Source organism: Oryctolagus cuniculus, chromosome 2, assembly GCF_051225735.1.
Source record: "Oryctolagus cuniculus isolate XC-2025 breed Fujian yellow rabbit chromosome 2, ASM5122573v1, whole genome shotgun sequence".
Lineage (NCBI taxonomy): Eukaryota > Metazoa > Chordata > Mammalia > Lagomorpha > Leporidae > Oryctolagus > Oryctolagus cuniculus.
Window position 1 is genome coordinate 180,333,828 of NC_142868.1, and position 18,576 is coordinate 180,352,403.

The 18,576-nt window shown below is 45.8% G+C and overlaps 2 protein-coding genes across 6 annotated transcripts in view; one reads left to right on the top strand and one right to left on the bottom strand.

Annotated features, from left to right (window-relative positions):
- Window positions 1–11: 11 nt before the first annotated feature.
- Window positions 12–3,311, top strand: CCDC121 (coiled-coil domain containing 121). Of its 2 annotated transcripts, none has more exons than XM_089326629.1 (2): window positions 12–977; window positions 1,125–3,311. In XM_089326629.1, the coding sequence occupies exons 1-2, from the start codon at window positions 889–891 to the stop codon at window positions 2,065–2,067; spliced, it is 1,032 nt and encodes a 343-aa protein (XP_089182755.1). In that variant the 5' UTR covers window positions 12–888; the 3' UTR covers window positions 2,068–3,311. The 2 variants fall into 2 exon arrangements, with proteins under 2 accessions (XP_089182755.1, XP_002709842.3); XM_002709796.6 differs by having other exon boundaries at window positions 12–539.
- A 3,455-nt stretch (window positions 3,312–6,766) lies between these two features.
- ZNF512 (zinc finger protein 512) overlaps window positions 6,767–18,576 on the bottom strand; it is a 39,642-nt gene continuing 27,832 nt past the window's right edge. For 3 of the 4 annotated variants that reach the window (XM_070069294.2, XM_070069295.2, XM_070069296.2), the window contains 4 exons: window positions 16,888–16,989; window positions 15,886–15,948; window positions 14,645–14,743; window positions 7,752–9,283 (listed from right to left, as the gene is read on the bottom strand). In XM_070069294.2, the coding sequence (XP_069925395.1) occupies window positions 8,975–9,283; window positions 14,645–14,743; window positions 15,886–15,948; window positions 16,888–16,989 (573 nt within the window). In that variant the 3' untranslated portion in view covers window positions 7,752–8,974. Of the gene's footprint in view, window positions 9,284–14,644; window positions 14,744–15,885; window positions 15,949–16,887; window positions 16,990–18,576 lie in introns of all 4 variants that reach the window. The other variant, XM_070069293.2, reaches the window with a different exon arrangement.

The window sequence follows — 18,576 nt, forward strand, 5'->3', positions numbered from 1 at the left end:
GCCTCCGCGACGTTCTAGATTGGGCGGAGAATAGAGTCGAACGCCGCCGAGAGGCGCCGGCCAGCGGGTGCCGAGTTTCTGCTGCGGGCGGGCTAGTGACGCCGGGAGAGAAGTGAGGGGAGCAGAGAAGCGAGAGGAGAGGGCTAGCGGAGCCGAAAAAGGAGCACTGCCCGTCGCTGGCTCCTCGGAGCGGGAGACGAGATGGGCTCCCAAGGGCCGAACCCCCACCACACGAAAAAGAGGGGCGTACGTCTCATTTTGGGGTCCCAAAGAGCTAGGACCGAAGACGCTGGTCTGCCGCCTGCTAGAGCTTGTTTGGCACCCGAGGAGATTAAACAGCTCAGGGCTGGGCTGACCGGGGCGGGGGCTAAATGGGACGCTTGGGGGTGCTGGGCAGCGCGGAGACCCGTCGAGCCGCAGACTGAGCAGCTGCAGGACCTTTCCGCCTTCACGACCCCCGACGTCAGCGCGCGCTCCTCGGCGACCACCCTCCGAGAACTGCGCAGCTACCGCTGTCAACAGCTGGATTCCAGGAGCAAGTGAGTGCGGCCACGGAAAGAGGATGAAGGAGAAGTATCCCCGCTCCCCATCACCGTCCCGCGTCCGACGATCTGGGTTTCATACCCAGGCGCTGCCACTGGTCAGCCGTCTGGTTTCTTGTTCTTTAAAACGGACACTACGCCGCGGGGTTGCAGGGAATGCCTATTGCAAATTGTCGGCGGTACCCCCAGCATCTTCAACCCTGGTTGTATTTCCCGTGGCTTGCGGAGTGTTTGGAACGTAGTAGGTCTCCAAAATACTTGTTGAGCTGCCACTTGGGACACCAGCATTCCGTATCTGAATGCCTGGGATCAAGTTCCAACTCCACGTCCAGTCTAGCTTCCTGCAATGCGCCTGGGAGGCAGCAGTTGGTGGCCCAGATACTTGGGTCCCTGCCACCCACGTGGGAGATGCGGATGGAGCCCCAGCTGTGGCAGGTATTTGGGAAGTGAACCAGCAGATGGGAAATCTGCCTTTCAAATAAGTAAATAGTCGCTGTATTAAGGACAATTGTGCATCTTTTATGATTGCTTAAATTTGCATTAAGAACTGACAGAGGCACGTCTCATTGGCTCTCCCTTCAGGTTTGCCGAAGGTCCCAGGAGTTCCCCTCCGTCGTACCTCAGTCTAATAAATAATCTGCTCCAGCCCCAGAAGCTAACAAGTGCGGAGATGCGTATCCGAAGAAGAATGGCGAAGGTGCGAGAGCTGGACACGCAGATTAAAGCAGCCCGAGCCCAGCAGCAGCTGTTACTGGAGGACACCAGGCAGCTGCACGAGGAGGAGCTACACTTCCAGGCGGAAAACAGGTTCTTTCTGGAGTACCTGACCAAGAAAACGGAAGAGCTGGCGAAGGAGCCCGTGAAGCTGTGGACGGAGTACATACAGGAAAGTCGAGAGATTAAAAGGGGGAGACAGAAGTTAGCCGCCAGATATGCCAAGAAGTCTGCAGTGCTTAAAGCAGAGCTCATGCAGAAGAAAAAGATACAAGCCGATCTGAAGCAGCAGCTGCAGGATCTGAGAGACATTTCGCTGTTAAAGGAGAAACAGGACATACAAATCCAGAAATTACAGGAGGAGAAAAACAAGATCGAAGCGCAGATCGCCGCCGAGAAACTCGCCCAGTTCCTCAAGGAAAAGGCCCTGCTGGAGGAGCAGCTGAATGAGCCAGACGTGAGGCACTTGGGAAAGCAAGAAAGGAGGGCGCTCAGGGAGAAGACGCAGGCCCTGAGGTCGGCAGCAAAGCAGGCTGAGGTGAAGTTCTGCCACGGCATCCAGGCAGAGAACCAGCGGCTACGCAAGGAATGCTGGCAGCTAATGCGGCAATCCCAGAAATTAGAGGCTACTCAAAGCCAGTTAAGGAGCCAGAAGCAGCAGCTGGAGCAGGAACAGTGGCTTGTGCAGAGCATGCTCCGTGGGAGGCAACGGCTGCAAGAAAGACGCCATGGGTGCCCTAAAGGACAGGGTGTCCCCCAGGCACCACCGAGGCCTCCCCTGGGCGCCGCATCAACGATAAACCCCCCGTAGTTCCTCAAATACGTACCCAGCAAACCTGTTAGGAAAGGCTTTTGAATTCCAGATTGTAGTAAAATACCATACGTGTTGGTACAAAAGACTAGGTGCAGTCATGTAAGGTGACCGGCTTCCTTTAAGCAGTATTTAAAAAACTACCTTATGTTGATAAACACAATTTTCAGACTTCCAGTTAACCTAATACCTGATAGCCCAACCTGTTTCACCATCTCCGAAACACCCCATACATCCAGCAAGTTCAGAAACACCCACTTGGGGTGTGTGATTTCATCTAGCCAAGTTAAGATTTCTTTATAGAGAAAATACCTTTAAGGACAGCATTTCACTGAATAGGGCTTTCTGCTGTATAAATAACACGGATCAGTTTACTTGTATTCCTTTTGGCCAAATCAGCAGACAAGGATGAAGTGTTTCTAAGTTCTTTTTTAAGTGTAGGCCAGTGGGTGGGTAGCTCCTTTTACAGATTCCTCGCCAGTTGAAAAAGTACTCTGATAACAGCAAGCCCACTAAGTGCTAGGTTGAATGACCTTTGAAATCTGATGATGAACCCCTACAAAAATTTCAGCTTTGAATACATTAAGGGGGTAAGAGGATTTGAATGGTGACATTTATTAAGTCACCTCTTTTTTGTGAAATGTTCTTTGAAGAAACACTTTTAGCATTAAAGAAGTGATTGAATGCCTGTTTCAGGAAAACCTATCAAAAAAGTTTTAAAATATTTGGACTTAAGAATCTTTTGCCACCCCTTTCCATATCAACATTCTAAGTTTTAAGATGATAAAATGACTTAGTTATTTACAGTAAGGACTTTCATTTTAGGTCATTTCTTGTATTTTCTTACATGTGCACTCTATACTACACCAAATGCCTTTGGCAATGTGTGCCATCTATTTAATAGGCCATTTAACAGAAATAGGAATAGTTTTTAATTAATATAGACTTTAGGGTAGTTTTTTCTATTTCATGACATATTGTGGTTTCACCAGTAACATATTTGAATGCTGACTCCTAAGATGACCCCATATTTTAACATTGCTCTTCTACGGGAAAATACAATCTATTTTGTTTTCCAGAAATTGCTAGTGATGGAAAATGTCAGTTTCCTAGATTTTCATTTTTTATTTATAAATAAAATGAATTCACTTAAAATTAGACTTAAAAAAGGATCCTCTTGCAATGTGCCTTTAATGATTTTTGTTAAATATGTAGCTTATGCATTAAAAATACATTATAACTTATCCATTGATTTTATTACTGTTCCAGTGTTATTAATCTTCTGCTTCATCACTCTTGGTTTTTTTTTTTTTTTTTTTTTTAACAGGCAGAGTGGACAGTGAAAGAGAGAGAGAAAGGTCTTCCTTTTTGCCGTTGGTTCACCCTCCAATGGCCGATCTGAAGCCAGGAGCCAGGTGCTTCCTCCTGGTCTCCCATGCGGGTGCAAGGCCCAAGCACTTGGGCCATCCTCCACTGCACTCCCGGGCCATAGCAGAGAGCTGGCCTGGAAGAGGGGCAACTGGGTCAGAATCTGGCGCCCCGACTGGGACTAGAACCCAGTGTGCCGGCGCCGCAAGGTGGAGGATTAGCCTAGTGAGCTGCGGCGCCGGCCTGCTTCATCACTCTTAATAACACTTCAGCATGTCTTATTCATACTAGTGTGGAAATACAGTTTTAATGCAAAAGTTAGGACTTTAAAGATAGTAGGTATGGACCTTAACCTACTCTTAACCCCAGTTTATGAGCTAGAAATGTGTTAGATGAAACTTGGAAAGCATGGCATCCGACACAATTTGATGCTCTATTCTCCACGGGTGCAAAGCCTAGGAAAATTCACACCCAAGGCAGGTAAGCAGTCGGAAAGTGGGAAGAATCTTCACCTCTTGTAATTCTGCTTGTTTCCTCCCTGCCTTTGCTGATTATCTAACTTGGGAGTGGGTAACTTCCATCTGATCTCAGTTCATTTTTACTTGTTAGCATCCCAGGTGATGGCTACAGATAGGTATTGCTTGCACCTTTCTATCCTTTTCCAAATGAAGGCTTAAAGACAGTGAAGGGTGAACCATAGCTGATGAAATACTTTGACATCTGTACCTCCAATTGAGCAGTAGGTTGGCTCAACTAAGATCTCAATGTACTCTTCGTTTACTTGGCTATGAAGAAAATTAAACAAGATGATATTACAGAAAGTGAGAGTGGAAGGAAAAAAACCTCTGAGGTGAATTTTAGGCTAAGATCTGAATGATGAAATAAAGCTGAGGATGGCCCCAGTACTGGGCCCCTGCCATCCACATGGGAGATCCGGATGGAGTTCTGGGCTCTTGCCATTGGCCTGGTTCAGCCTCAGCTGTTTCAATCATTTGGAGGGTAAGTCAATGGACAGAAGATGTCTGTCACTCTGCTTTCAAATATATAAATAAATCTCTAAATGCAATGAGAAACCATTAGGCTGGCTTTTAGTAGGAGAATCTTTATAATTTTCAAAATTCACTATAGCAGTTCCATGGAATGTATTCACATCTGTAAAAAGCAGAAGGAAGCCAATTAAGAAGCTATTGTTTCAGTCTAGGCAAAACTGATTATGGTTTGGATTGGTACAACTGAAGCAGAGTGAACAGATTAGAGATTTGATGGTGGACGTCAGGAGGGGGAAAAAGACACTCTTGGCCCCAGCATCTGAATGTACAGTGGTACAGTCTATTCAAGCAGAGAAGGGACTCTAGGGGGAGGGAAAATATAAGATTAAGATGAAACAGAAAATTCCCAAAGGTTCCTTATAAGAAGGAGGTGAACAGAAGAGTTTTTTTTTTTTTTTTTTTTGACAGGCAGAGTGGACAGTGAGAGAGAGAGAGAGATTCTGGTCTTCCTTTTTGCCGTTGGTTCACCCCCCAATGGCCGCTGCAGCCAGCGCGCTGCGGCCGGTGCACCACGCTTATCCGAAGGCAGGAGCCAGGTGCTTCTCCTGGTCTCCCATGGGGTGCAGGGCCCAAGCACTTGGGCCATCCTCCATTGTACTCCCTGGCCACAGCAGAGAGCTGGCCTAGAAGAGGGGCAACCGGGACAGAATCCGGCGCCCTGACCGGGACTAGAACCCGGTATGCCGGCACCGCAAGTTGGAGGATTAGCCTATTGAGCCGCGGCGCCGGCTGATGTAAACTTTTTAAAAAAGTATTTCAGACATACCAAAAACACAGTTGCTATAACAAATACTATCTACCTTAATCAGTCAGAAGTTGTAATTTCAGTTGAAGTCTATATGGATTCTAGAAACACTATTCTAAATTTGATGTCCATCCATTCTATGCGTATCTTGTTTACAGACATCCATCAACAAAGCATGGTTTTACATATCTGCAAGTCTTACATAAATGGTACACCTGATGTATTCTGTAACTTGCTTTTCCCACACATTGAGATTTATTCATGACACAAGAAGCCCTAGTTAATTTCACAATTTTTATAGTATTTCACTGTATGACGACCACAATTCATCTTTTTTTTTATAGAAGATCTGTCTTTATTCCCATTTTTTAGGATTTACTTGAAAGGCAGTTATAGAGAGGCAGAGGCAGAGAGAGAGAGGTCTTCCATCCGCTGGTTCAGTCCCCAAATGGCCACAATGGCCAAAGCTGAGCTGATCCGAAGCCAGGAGCCAGGACCTTCTTCTAAGTCTCCCACATGGGCACAAAAGCCCAAGGCCATCTTCTACTGCTTTCCCAAGCCATAGCAGAGAGCTGGATCGGAAGTGGAGCAGCTGGGACTCGAACCAGCACCCATATGGATACCGGTACTGCAGGCGGCAGCTTTACCCGCTACACCACAGCGCTGGTCCCCAATTCATCTATTCTTACGATGGACAATCAGGTTGTGTATTAGAGTAGGTTGGGCCCCATCTCCCTCTGCATCTAGCCAGAGAAAGGGAAATGAAAGCATGGAGGTACACACTCACCTTTAAAGGCTCTAGCCTGCAAGTGACACACAGCACTTCCACTCACATTCTAGGGAAGGGACGTTAGCTCGCTGCTTCATTACTACAGAGGAGGGGAATAGGGGCACAGCTGGGGAATGCAGTCTGGCCATCTGTCCTAGAGTCCTGTAACTGGAAGGTAGCAGCAGATTGTGGCAGACGGCTAGCAGTCTTTCACAAAGCTTCCAGTGAGTATTAACTGTACTGCGACAATCATCCTTGTCTACAAGTCTTGGTGTATCTGGCCAAGGGCAGCTTCTCTGTATGTACCGCAGACTCAAACTGCCCAGAGGGTGCACCATCAACTGCAGCAAATATGGCCAAATTGTTTTCAAAGTGACCATTAACATTCCAAACCATGCAGCAATTTACTTTGCTCCAAAACCGAGATATACCTCATAAACTTAGTTTATGTTATTCGAACGAATTTCTTTTGAAAAACTTTTTCAAAAAGTTTAACTCAGTGTGATTAGGATTATCCATATTGCATTCTGCTGATTTCTGGCCTCAGGAAGTAACAAAGGAGTGCTAGTCAAGATCCTGGTTGGGACTAGGCAAGTTTCCTATACCAATTTATTTGATCCTCAACCTGTTCATTTTAACTAGCAGATCTCAGGAGTGCAAGAATTACTGCGACAACTGTCTTTGAACTCAGTTGGAACTCCTGCCCATCTCTGTTCATCTTCAACCCGCATAGAGCGTAGGCAAGGAGTCAAAGAACTGGAAACCGTATTCTAACCAAGAGTCCTTTATTTCTTTTGTCATTGCCAAACATTCCCCAAGTCTTACTCACCAGAAATTAACATAGCTTCTTCATCTCTCCTCCCTGACAACCCTCATCTGCTGAAAGGGCTTTTTGGGGGTAACTGCCAATGAAAATGTGGAGTGGATACACCATTCCCTTCACTCGTTTCCAATTCCCTATGCTGACGGTATCAAATGTGGGTTTGGATGCTCCCTTGTTTGCAAGTGGTCTTCACAAAAGCCCACATTTTAAAGCTATTTGGAGGAGCACAGAGAACAGAGAGCCAAAGAGTGGTACTAGCCTTTTAGAATTTGGAAAGGTTGTACTTTTTGGTTGAGAACATTTGCCCTTTAATTTTCATTCAAAATCCGATTCTTTAAATATTTTAGTTACAAGTTCTGAGCTGTGAAGATAGTCGTAGATGCTGCAGGCACTCAGTATTGGCTCCCACCCCTGCCCCCCTCCCCCCACCCCCAGGTCTTGCTTCTTGGCTCAAGATACAAAGTCTGCTCCTCACCCACCAATGGCCCCGGTGTCAAGTGTCAGCGGCCTCAGGCCTGGATCTGGCTGCAGTCATGGAGCCCAGAGCGTTCTCCATGCTCCAAGGAATTCCAGTGTCTGCCCAGACCCACGGGGCAGTCCCTCGGAGACGCCAGCAGTATTTCACCAGGCTACGCTAACACCTTAAGGCTGGTTTTCTCTCCGTCTGTCCTCTCCACCCCGAGATCTGTGTCCTGCAGAAAATAGCAGGCCTCCCCTCCCCAGGCCACAGCAGGAAGATGAGAAGGGCCGCCCAGTCCACGTGTTTATGCCAGCTTGAGTCTGAGCACCAACCTGAGCTGGCCAGACGAAGCCTCCCCCCACCCCGGCTCCACCAGGGCACCCCCTGTCCCACACCCTGTCCCACGCCCAGGATACGCTAGAATCTGCTCTAAATGACAGTGTTCCGGAGTGGCTCCTAGCAGCCGGGCATATACGGCATATGCCACAAAATAGGCAAGAATATTTACGTAAAAGGGGAAGAGAATCCAGAAACACGACAACAAAGCTGCTCTAACCAATGCTCCAGAGAAAGCCACCCTCAAGCAGAAATAGCCGACTGAACATGATGAGGCCTGAGGTACAGACAGAATTACTTCCCGCTCCAGACACATATCTGCATCCGGTGTCAGTCTCAGGACATAAAGAGGAGAGAACTCCACATATAAAAGAGGACAGAAGGGCAATACTCTCAGAAAATTCGGACACAGAAGTTGGCTAACGGGATGGATGAGGAGTTAGTGGGGCACAGCCTAGCAAGTGAGGTCAAGTCCAGGGGAGAAGGCAGGAACACGTACCTTCGTTTCCAACCTTGGTGGCATTATCAGGAGCGCTAGGACACTGTGTCCAAACACTGGGGGCAATATTACGTTTCTCAATCCTTCAAACCAAGGGAACAAATGCAAGTTTCAGGAGGGCACTGAACATAGCAACAGGAAAGTTGGGGCAGTATTTATTGCTTCTTCTAATTTTTCTTTCACTTTAATTCTGAGGACACGTTACTCCTAACGCTGCTTTTCATCGCCCAGTTTAACCAGAGTAGAGAGGTCCTCGCTTTTTCGTCCTACATCTATTTTCTTACTTTCAATCCTAAAACCATATTGAATTCAAACAACCTCCATAAAGTCTGTTTCCCAAGGAGACAAGATGACCTTATTACATGAGTGGCAACGGTTCTAGCCTCTAGGCATATTGTATCACAAACACAAAATGATAAATCAGTTATGGTTTTTAAATATTAGCTTGGAATTGTTTTATAAGCTAGATGACGGAGTGGCTACTAAATCAATGGATCTTCCAAGAACATTCTATACCCCAGGAAGGAAAGGACAACAAAACAGGTTTCTTAGTCTTGTACAGGGCAAGAGAGGCCTATACTTTGGCCTTAAGAGGGAGCTCTTTGGGCAAGATAAGAGAAAAACAAGAGGACTCCAACGAGGAATAGCAGGAAAACCTACTAAAACGGGAGGAGGGAATGAAAGTGAACGAGTAGGGAAGACAGTGAAATTTACACAGGAGGAGGAAGCTGAGAGGTAACAGCCTTACACAAACAGCTGAAAGCATCTTCCCTCAGCCCCACGACTCGGTCCTCCCCACACAGGTCCCCGTGACAACAGCATCCCATCCACTCTGCTGGGAGCGCTCCACACCACTGCCTACTTCCTTCCTCGTTTATGGTTAGTCTTTGGGACCTTGACTTTCTGGAACTGCGCTGGCACTGGCTCCTGCTCTGGTTCCTTACAGGAGGTTGACACCACCAGGTCCTCATTGCTCCTCCTCTGACCCTTGCCTACTCTAGCACTCAGCTCGGAGTCGGGAAGCTCGATGCTGGGCTGCTGCTGCCTCCTCAGGGACCTTCTGCTACTGTGCTGCTGCCTGCGTTTTTCTTCTTCTTGCTGCCGCTGCTTTATCTTCATCAGTTTCTCAAAGCTCTTGGTTGTTGTTGGGTTTACAACGAACCAGTCCTGGAGAGGCAAAACGGAAACGCCGTCCAGTCAAACATAAGGAAAAGCAGGCACAAGGCGGATAGGCAGAATTTTGTATCATAAGGCACGACCAGGGCGGAATACAGAGAAGAAGCAGGTATGGCACGATACCTAAGAACTCTGTACTTTTTACTGGATAAACCCAATACAGAACAGTTCTCAAAACTGTAAGACATAGATCATTTACTAAAGTGATCTACATGAGCCACATGAGATTTTTTTATTTCATGATAGTGTAAGGGTCAGGAGCATGAATTTTGTTGCCAGACCTCCTGGGTGAAAATCCCAACTCTGTTTCTAGCTATGTGCCCACGGGTAAATGATAACTTCTTTGAGCCTCAATTTTTTTAAATTATTATTATTATTATTATTATTTTTATTTATTTGAAAGAGTTAGAGAGAGAGAGGTACAGAGAGAGAGAGGTCTTCCATCCACTGGTTCTCCCCCCAGATGGCCAGAACGGCCGGAGCTGAGCCGATCTGAAGCCAGGACCAGGAGCCTCCTCCCAGTCCCCCAGGTGGGTGCAGGGGCCCAAGGACTTGGGCCGTCCTCTGCTATCCCAGGCCATAGCAGAGAGCTGGATCAGAAGTAGAGCAGCCAGGACTAGAACCGGCGCCCATATGGGATGCCGGCACTTCAGGCCAGGACTTTAACCCACTGTGCCACAGCGCCGTTGAGCCTCAATTTTAAAAGTTAAGGGGAGAAGACAGGAAAATCCATTATGAAGTCTTATTGTCTAAAAGAAAAACCAAAAGGAACTTGAATTTAATCAGGTGATCTGCTCAGTCTTCTAGATCTATTAATTTAGAGGATATAGCCAGGACAGAAGAACATCGGATGCAATTAGGAGGATCCAGAATGCGGATAAATGTGACAAGTGACAACAGGTTTTTTTTCCACAAAAAATGGCAAAGGCAAAAAAATAAAAGGATTCTAGATTTGCATTATGCAATGACATAGCCACCAGACACACGTGGCTAATGAGCTCTTGATACGTGGCTAGTCTTCAGTGAGATAAACTTCCAGTGTAAAATAGACACCAAATTTCAAAGTCTTGATATGGCAAAAATGTAAAATGTCTCATTATTTTTTAACACGTTAAAATAATGTTTTAAATCTATTGTGCTAAATACATAAAAGGTATTAAATTTCATTTTACCTGTTTTCTTTTTTTTTTTTTTTTTGGACAGGCAGAGTGGACAGTGAGAGAGAGAGACAGAGAGAAAGGTCTTCCTTTGCCATTGGTTCATCCTCCAATGGCCGCCGGGGCTGGTGCGCTGCGGCCAGTGCACCACGCTGATCCAAAGCCAGGAGCTAGGTGCTTCTCCTGGTCTCCCATGCAGGTGCAGGGCCCAAGCACTTGGGCCATCCTCCACTGCACTCCCGGGCCATAGCAGAGAGCTGGCCTGGAAGAGGGGCAACTGGGACAGAATCTGGCACCCCGACCGAGACTGGAACCCGGTGTACTGGCGCCGCAAGGTGGAGGATTAGCCTAGTGAGCTGCAGCGCCGGCTCTCTCTGTATTTCTTTAAACACAGCTAGTAGAAAATTTTTAGGTATATACATGGCTTAGATTACATTTCCACTGGCTAGTGCTATTCTAGATAAAAACAGATAAATGCTGTAGAATGGCCTTTTCTTAGAAGCTGATTTGGACAAATCAACTCTAAAAAATTTATGAGACAGGAAAATTTACAGAATGACTGGATAAATACAATAACATTAAAGAGTCACTGTTAATTTTTTAGATGTAATGACTGTAGTTACATGACTTTAAAGTCCTACAGATACATATTTAAAGAAGTGTTTACAGCTGAAATGATGAGGACTCTGCTTTAAAAAACAGTTTTCATGGAGGAGAAATGTGAGAGAGATTGTAAATAAAACAAACTGGCCGTGAACTGATGGCTGCTGAAGCTGGGTGACAGTGCATTGGGTTTACTATTCTATTTCCATGTGTCTGAAATGTTCCAGTAAAAAACAAACAAAAAGAGACACTGATCAAAATTCATAAATATAGGCGTAAATCAATGAACAAATAAATGCCTGGCAGCGAATCCCAAACTAATGAAATTGTTTTGTTTCAACTCCGTTGGGTCCAGCTTCCTAAAAGGAAGAAGCTGGAGAAACCAGTTAACTACATAAGGGGCAGATTTTGTATATGTATTTCTTTATTTTCATTTTATTTGAAAGGCAAAGAAACAGAACGAGAAAGCATTTCTATCTGCTGGTTTACTCCTCACTGTGCACAGCAGCCAGGGCTGGGCCAGGCCAAAGTCTGGAGCCCAGACCTCAATCTCCATCTCCCACGGGGATGGAAGGGAACCAAGTTTACCAAGCCATCACCTGCTGCCTCCCTTGGTGCAGGAAGCTGAAGGAGAAGCAGAGACGCGAACCAGGCGTGCTGACACAGGACGCAAGCATCCCAAATGGGACTCAACCACTGAGTCTGTCAGGAGGCAGTTATCTTTCAAATACTTGCTGACCGTGAACAGGTATACTATTACTATAAAAATTCACCAGTGCCTTTCAGAAGAAATCTCAGATTTTAGATAGGAATTCCCAAAGCTTAAATAAAGAAATCAACAAAAACCACATTTGATGAAATTCATTAAGGTTCGCACTGTTAAAACTGTGAAATCTGAGGGCAAAAAACAGCAGAAGGTGCTCCCTATGTATCTTCCTCGCCAGGTAGGAACAGCTTCTGCAGGAAGATATTCCAAGGGCCAGCACACAGCTTTTGAAATAGGGTTTCGAACTGTTTAATAAACAACTTCTCTGTTCATGTGCGTTATTAAGAAACCTTCCTCAAGGGGCTGGCACTGTGGTGTGGTGCACTGGGCCTCTTTGTGTCCCAGCTGCTCCTATAACAATTCAGCTCTGTGATTGTGGCCTGAAAGGCAGTGGAAGGTGGTTCAAGTGCTTAGAGGAGGCTCCTGGCTCTGGCTTTGGATCAGCCCAGCTCTAACTGTTGCAGCCATTTGAGGAGTGAACCAGCAGATGGACAACCTCCCTCCCTCCCTCTCTTCTCTGTCTCTACTTCTCAAACAAATAATAAATAAAATCTTAAAAAAAAGAGAGACTTTCCACAAAAGAAAACTATTATCCTTCTGAACTTGGAAGCATTTTATGCAAATTTTTATTTTATTTATTTATTATTTATTTATTGGAAAATTAGAGCTACAGAGAAAGGGAGAGTGAGAAAGATACAAAGATGTCTTCCATCCAATGGTTCACTCCCCAATTGGCCACAATGGCCGGAGCTGTGCCGATCCAAAGCCAGGAGCCAGGAGCTTCTTCCCGGTCTCCCATGGGGGTGAAGGGGCCCAAGGATTTAGGCCATCTTCTACTGCTTTTCCTGGGCCATAGAAGAGAGCTGGACAGGAAGTAGAGCAGCCGGGTCTCGAACCAGCACCCATATGGGATGCCGATGCTTCAGGCCAGGGTGTTCACCTGCTGTGCCACAGCACTAGCCAAGCAGTTGTTTTAAACAGGATTTCAAACAGCATCAAAAAAAGGTTACTGGGGGCAGGCATTTGGCGTAGCACTTAAGACACCATGTGGAAAGCCCACATTCCACATCAGAGTGCCTGGGTCCGAGCCCTGGCTCTGTTCCCGATTGATTCCAGCTTCCTGCTAATGTGCACCCTGGGAAGCAGGGATGATGGCTCAAGGTACTGGGTCCATGCAAGCCACATGGGAGACCTAAACCGAGCTTCCAGCTCACAGCTTCAGCCTGGCACAGCTCCAGCTGTTGTGGAAATCTGGGGAATGAACCACAGATGGCAGATCACTATCTCTCCACCTTTAAATGAATACATTAAAAATAAATTTAAGGTTGCTTTAAAAAGTTACTGGAAAATATTAGATACTGGAAAGTACAGAAGTATAGAGATTGCTGTGAAATAATTTTTAAGACACGAAATCAACCTGGTTCCCAAATATCTAATTTAAGCAGATTTCAGAGAATTAAGAGTCGAAAGATGCTTACAACACAGTGATTTCAAATACGAGGGGACTTCAAATAGTTTATGGAGGAGTGAGCACTTAGCCCAGTAGTTAGGACACCAGTTAAGAAACCAGTATGGGGGGCCAGCGCTGTGGCTCACTCGGTTAATCCTCCGCCTGTGGTGCCAGCATCCCATATGGGCGCCAAGTTCTAGTCCCGGTTGCTCCTCTTCCAGTCCAGCTCTCTGCTGTGGCCCAGGAGGGCAGTGGAGGATGGCCCAAGTGCTTGGGCGCATGCACCCACATGGGAGACCAGGGTGGGGAGGCACTTAGCTCCTGGCTTTGGATTGGCACAGCATGCCGGCCGTAGCAGCCATTTGGGGGGTAAACCAACGGAAGGAAGACCTTTATCTCTCTGTCTCTCACTCTCACTGTCTAACTCTGTCAATAAAATAAAATAAAATAAAATAAAATAAAATAAAACAAAAGAAAGAAACCGGTATGTCATACTGAAGTACCCAAGTCTGAAACTCAGCTCCCGCTTCCTGCTAATGGAGAGCCTGGAAGGCGGCAGTCTCAAGTAGTCGGGTTCCTGCCACTTGTGTGGGAGAGCTGGACTGAGTACCTGGCTCCTGGCTTCAGCCCCATCCAACTGTGAATACTGTGGGCATTTGGGGAGCGAACCACAGATGGAAGCACTCCACCCCATCCCCTGCCTCTCAAATAAATTAATTTTTACAAAAGGTTTGTGGAAAAACAGAATGAAAGGCAAGTTTCTTTTAGCAAAAAAATTTTTCAAGTCATGCACAGTTCTTTCATAATATTCATTTCCTTCTTAAATTTTCTTATTAAAATTTATTTTTATTTTTTACTTGAAAGGCAGAATAAGAGACAGAAAAACAGAGAGATTTTCCATCCCTGTCTACTACTTCACTCCCCGGATACCTGCAATAGCAAAGGCTGGGTCAGGCTGAAGCCAGGAGCCATTACCTTCTACTTCCCGGAATGCATATTAGTGGGCAGCTGGGCTGGAAGCACAGTGGGGACTCGAACCCAGGCACTTCAATATGGGACACAGGCAGCCCAACTGGCATCTAAACCCCCTGTGCCAAACATCCACTGCTGTAGTACGCATTTTTCATGAACTTTCTGAAGATCCCTCATATGCATGGCTTTTAACACTTTTTTGCACAAAAATAAATTTGTCTTTTGAATCATTTCCCACAAACTTCTTGAAGCACCCTTCATACAATTACACATCGAATTCGACAGAGAATTTTAACTGCAGGGCCTCTGCTCTCTACTTTGAGAGTTCTTCCCTTAACCTTCATGTGGCTCACACATCAGGCCCACAGCACCGCAAGACCACTGTGAGAAAGCGGAGACCTCACCTCGGCATGGACAGAGTTGATGTGATACTTGACACCACTCTCTGACACAAATTCCTTCTGACATAGAAGACACCTGTATTTTCCAGCCACAAAGTTTCCCTATTTCCAAGAGGAAAAAAAAAAGAGAGAGAATTAATGGTAAAACAAGAATACAGACCTGGTCTCTGTGTAAGGACCATTAGATGAAAAGTGGAGATTCTACTTAGCAAAGGTAAGAAGGAAAAAGATTCGAAAGAGCAATGTATTTGGGAAAACGAGCTTGAATAGACTATCACCCATGTAAACCCTAACACGATGCTTACCAGACACCCACCACACCTCCAACACAACCTGGCATCCTCCTGCTTTTACTATGTAAGAGGCACGTTTCTCTGACTTCCTATGTTCCTTTCACTTCCAGGTTCTCTTGGTTTCTGCCCCAGAATTATCAAACTCCCCAAATTCTCCAGAGGGACCACCAGGCCATTCTTCCCATTATGCTCCGCTGCTGCAAAGCGTGCCTCAGTGATCCAGAATTAGAAGAGTACCATCCATAATACCTAGTTTAAAGACTCAGAAACTAGGATCAAGATGACAAACTCCTAAGCGTGCCTGGACAGATCTGGTTTGGATGCCTCTAACTCCCTTGTTGCCTTGAACTGAGACTTCTCTCCCCTCCCGAAGCTTCAGGTTTCCATGGTGATCATTTTGTGGGAAGAGACACTTCTGAATGGGATTGGAAAGTGGCAGCAGTTCCCATGGCTGGTGGGTTGTAGGACACCTGGGTCAACATGGAGAAGATTCAGTGAGGTGAATGGCTATTAGCCTGACACCCTTTCCCACCACCCATCCCCAGAGGCCAGGACAGTTAAGATGGATTTAGAGGACCTTCAACAATTCAGAGAAATCCTTGTAGGTTGAGTTTCAAAAGTGTAAGGCCCAATAAGACAGGGCAGGCCCAGAGTGGCAGACGCTCCCCTGGAAGGTATTAAATCCCTGGTAGGGACTCAAAACTGATATGTTTTTGTCCAAATTCCATTACTGATAAAACTTACAGGATGTGTTGGCTTTTCCAGGGTCTTGGACATATCCCAGCATCCCACCCAATAACACACTAAGAATCTGTGGGACATAAAAAGCTAAGGCAGCCTCTGAAGATAACAGTAATCAGGACGACCAGCTGTTCACCAAAACTGAATTCTCTTCCATGTCAGACTATTTTAAAGGATACGTGAACATATTAAGTTTAAAAAGTTACAAACCAATGTACAAGAGCCCAGGTGAGCTTTAAGGCCAGATACACTACTGTAGACAGCCTCACAACCCTGAAAAAGAGAAAAAAGTGTGTGAAGACCATAGCAAATAGCATCCTTCTCATAGCAATGATACGTATCATTTACACTGGTCAACCACACTTCTGGAGGAAAGAAACAATAAATAGTTACATAAACCACACAGAAAAAGAATCCACATGTAAGTCACTCTCTCTCTCTCTCTCTCTCACACACACACACACACACACACACACACACACAGGAAGGGTAAAAGAAAAAAGAAAAAGAAGGTGAACAAGCTGTTTAGAAATGACTGCATATTTCACTTACCTAGCACTCTCTCTAATACTCAAGGGAAATACAGGAAAACTGGATATTTTTTTAAAATCTGCCTTAATTAGTATGACTGTGCCTCCCATTTCTTTTATATTCACTCCTCCCCTAAGTGCTGCGTACACAGCCACGGTGGTGTAGACGACTGCAAAGTCTCGGCCACTCTTCCCGTCCAGAAGGGCGTCTGCCCTCCCTCACAAGCTGCCTTTGCCCCTTGATTCCTTTGATCAATACAATGGGTGATCCTCTACAAAGTCTGCCATAAAAGAGAAGATCTGCAGCTTCTGCTTTCATGTTCTTAGAACATTCGGTCTGAGGAGTCAGTCACTGTGTCGCCGGCTGGTAGTCCAAGAACCCCGCCAGAGAGAGAGGCCACGGGGAGAAGCAAGCTCCCAGCTGGAGGAAGCTGCACGGAAGCCATCTTGGACGTTTCAGCCCCAGCCGAGCTTTCAGCTGAACACACCCTCTGAGTGTTCCTAGCTGATGCCACACACAACAGAACTGTCCGGCGGGGCTCTGGCAGAATTACTCGGACAAATAAAATAATGACTGTTTTAAGGCACTAAGGTTTGGGTTTTTCATCACAAAGGAATAAATAACTGAAAAGAGCCGAAGCTTGCTAAACATCTACTGAGTAAATGAAGAAGAAAGAACCACCTGGTTAGGACACTGAATGCGATGATACTTCTTGATATCTGACTTCCACTTGTGCAGGACCTCCTGGCTGAAGGTAGGTAGCCCAGGGCGGGTGTATTTTAACTACAAGACAAGACAACATTTTATTAAAGGAATTCAACTCCCAACCAGAATACCACAAAATTCTCACATCCAACTTTTCAGGTTATGATTCTAGAATCTACAAGTATAATTTCATATACGAAAAAACCAAAGATATAAAGACCCTTTCTTTTTTCAAGATTTATTTTAATTACTTAAAAAGCAGAGATAATGACAGAGGAGGAGAGACAGAGATCTTCCATGTGCTGATTCACTCCCCAAATGGCCGCAATAGTCAGAGTTAGGCCAGGCCAAAGCCAGGAGCCAGAAGCTTCTTCTGGGTCTCCCACATTGAGTGCAAGGATTCAGGGACTTGGGTTGTCTTCCACTATCTTCCCAGCAGGGAGCTGGATTGGAAATGGAGCAGCTGGGACTTGAACTAGCACCTTTGTGGGATGTTAGCATTTCAGGAGGCACCTTAACCTTGTACATCACAGCCACGGCCCCGATATAAGACCTTTTAAAGTTCCTGAATAACTGATTATGTATGACTGACCATTCTTTAGTCACAGAAAAGCTTGATTTAACAGAAGATAGGAGACTTTCAGATATAACAATCTAGTTTAAAAAGGAAGAAAAAATCAGAGCAGTGCACAGAGTCAAAATTTTTTTGTTAAAAAATAGTTCGAACAATTTTTCCCTGCTTATTTGAATTTCTGATTTTTTCCTTAATGATTATAAACTAATTTTCACTATTTCTAATTTTTTATTTTTTTAAGATTTATTTGAAAGGCAGAATGGTAGAGAGAAAGGAATAGACAAAGAGAGATCTTCTGTCCACTGGTTCACTCTCCAAATAGCCACAATACCAAGGTGTGGGCCAGGCTGAAGTCAGCAGTCAGGAATTCCATTCTGATCTCCTGCATGTTTGGCAGGGTCCCAAGTAATGGGTCACTGTCCTACTGCTTTCCCAGGTGCATTAGCAGGAAGCTGGATCAGAAGCAGGGCAGGCCAGCGCCCTGGCTCAATAGGCTAATCCTCAGCCTAGTGGCGCCGGCACACCGGGTTCTAGTCCCGGTCGGGGCGCCGGATTCTGTCCCGGTTGCCCCTCTTCCAGGCCAGCTCTCTGCTATGGCCAAGGAGTGCAGTGGAGGATGGCCCAAGTACTTGGGCCCTGCACCCGCATGGGAGACCAGGAAAAGCACCTGGCTCCTGCCATCGGATCAGCGCGGTGCGCCGGCCGCGGCGGCCATTGGAGGGTGAACCAACGGCAAAAGGAAGACCTTTCTCTCTGTCTCTCTCTCTCACTGTCCACTCTGTCTGTCAAAAAAAAAAAAAAAAAAAAAAAAAAGAAGCAGGGCAGCCAGGACTTAATTGGCACCCTGATATGGATGCTGGCATCACAAGCAGCAGCTTACTCTACTGTATCACTACACTGGTCCCAATTTCCAGTATTTTCTAAATTCTAAAACAAAAAAGGTTTGACCTAAAACAAGGATTCAGAGAAACCAGGTAACAGAACGCATAATCCTTGTTTATACTAGAAAAGCAGAATTCTTCCTAGCACTTCTTTTTATATAACCTCTCCTTCTAACAATTACTGGAGTTTCCAACGAAGAGACAGCAGCT

Bases quoted from the DNA above. Each gene is read 5' to 3' on its own strand.
- CCDC121 (XM_002709796.6), top strand. From the start codon at position 202: ATGGGCTCCCAAGGGCCGAACCCCCACCACACGAAAAAGAGGGGCGTA. The intron at 540-1,124 runs GTGAGTGCGGCC...CTCTCCCTTCAG, and splicing joins CAGCTGGATTCCAGGAGCAA to GTTTGCCGAAGGTCCCAGGA.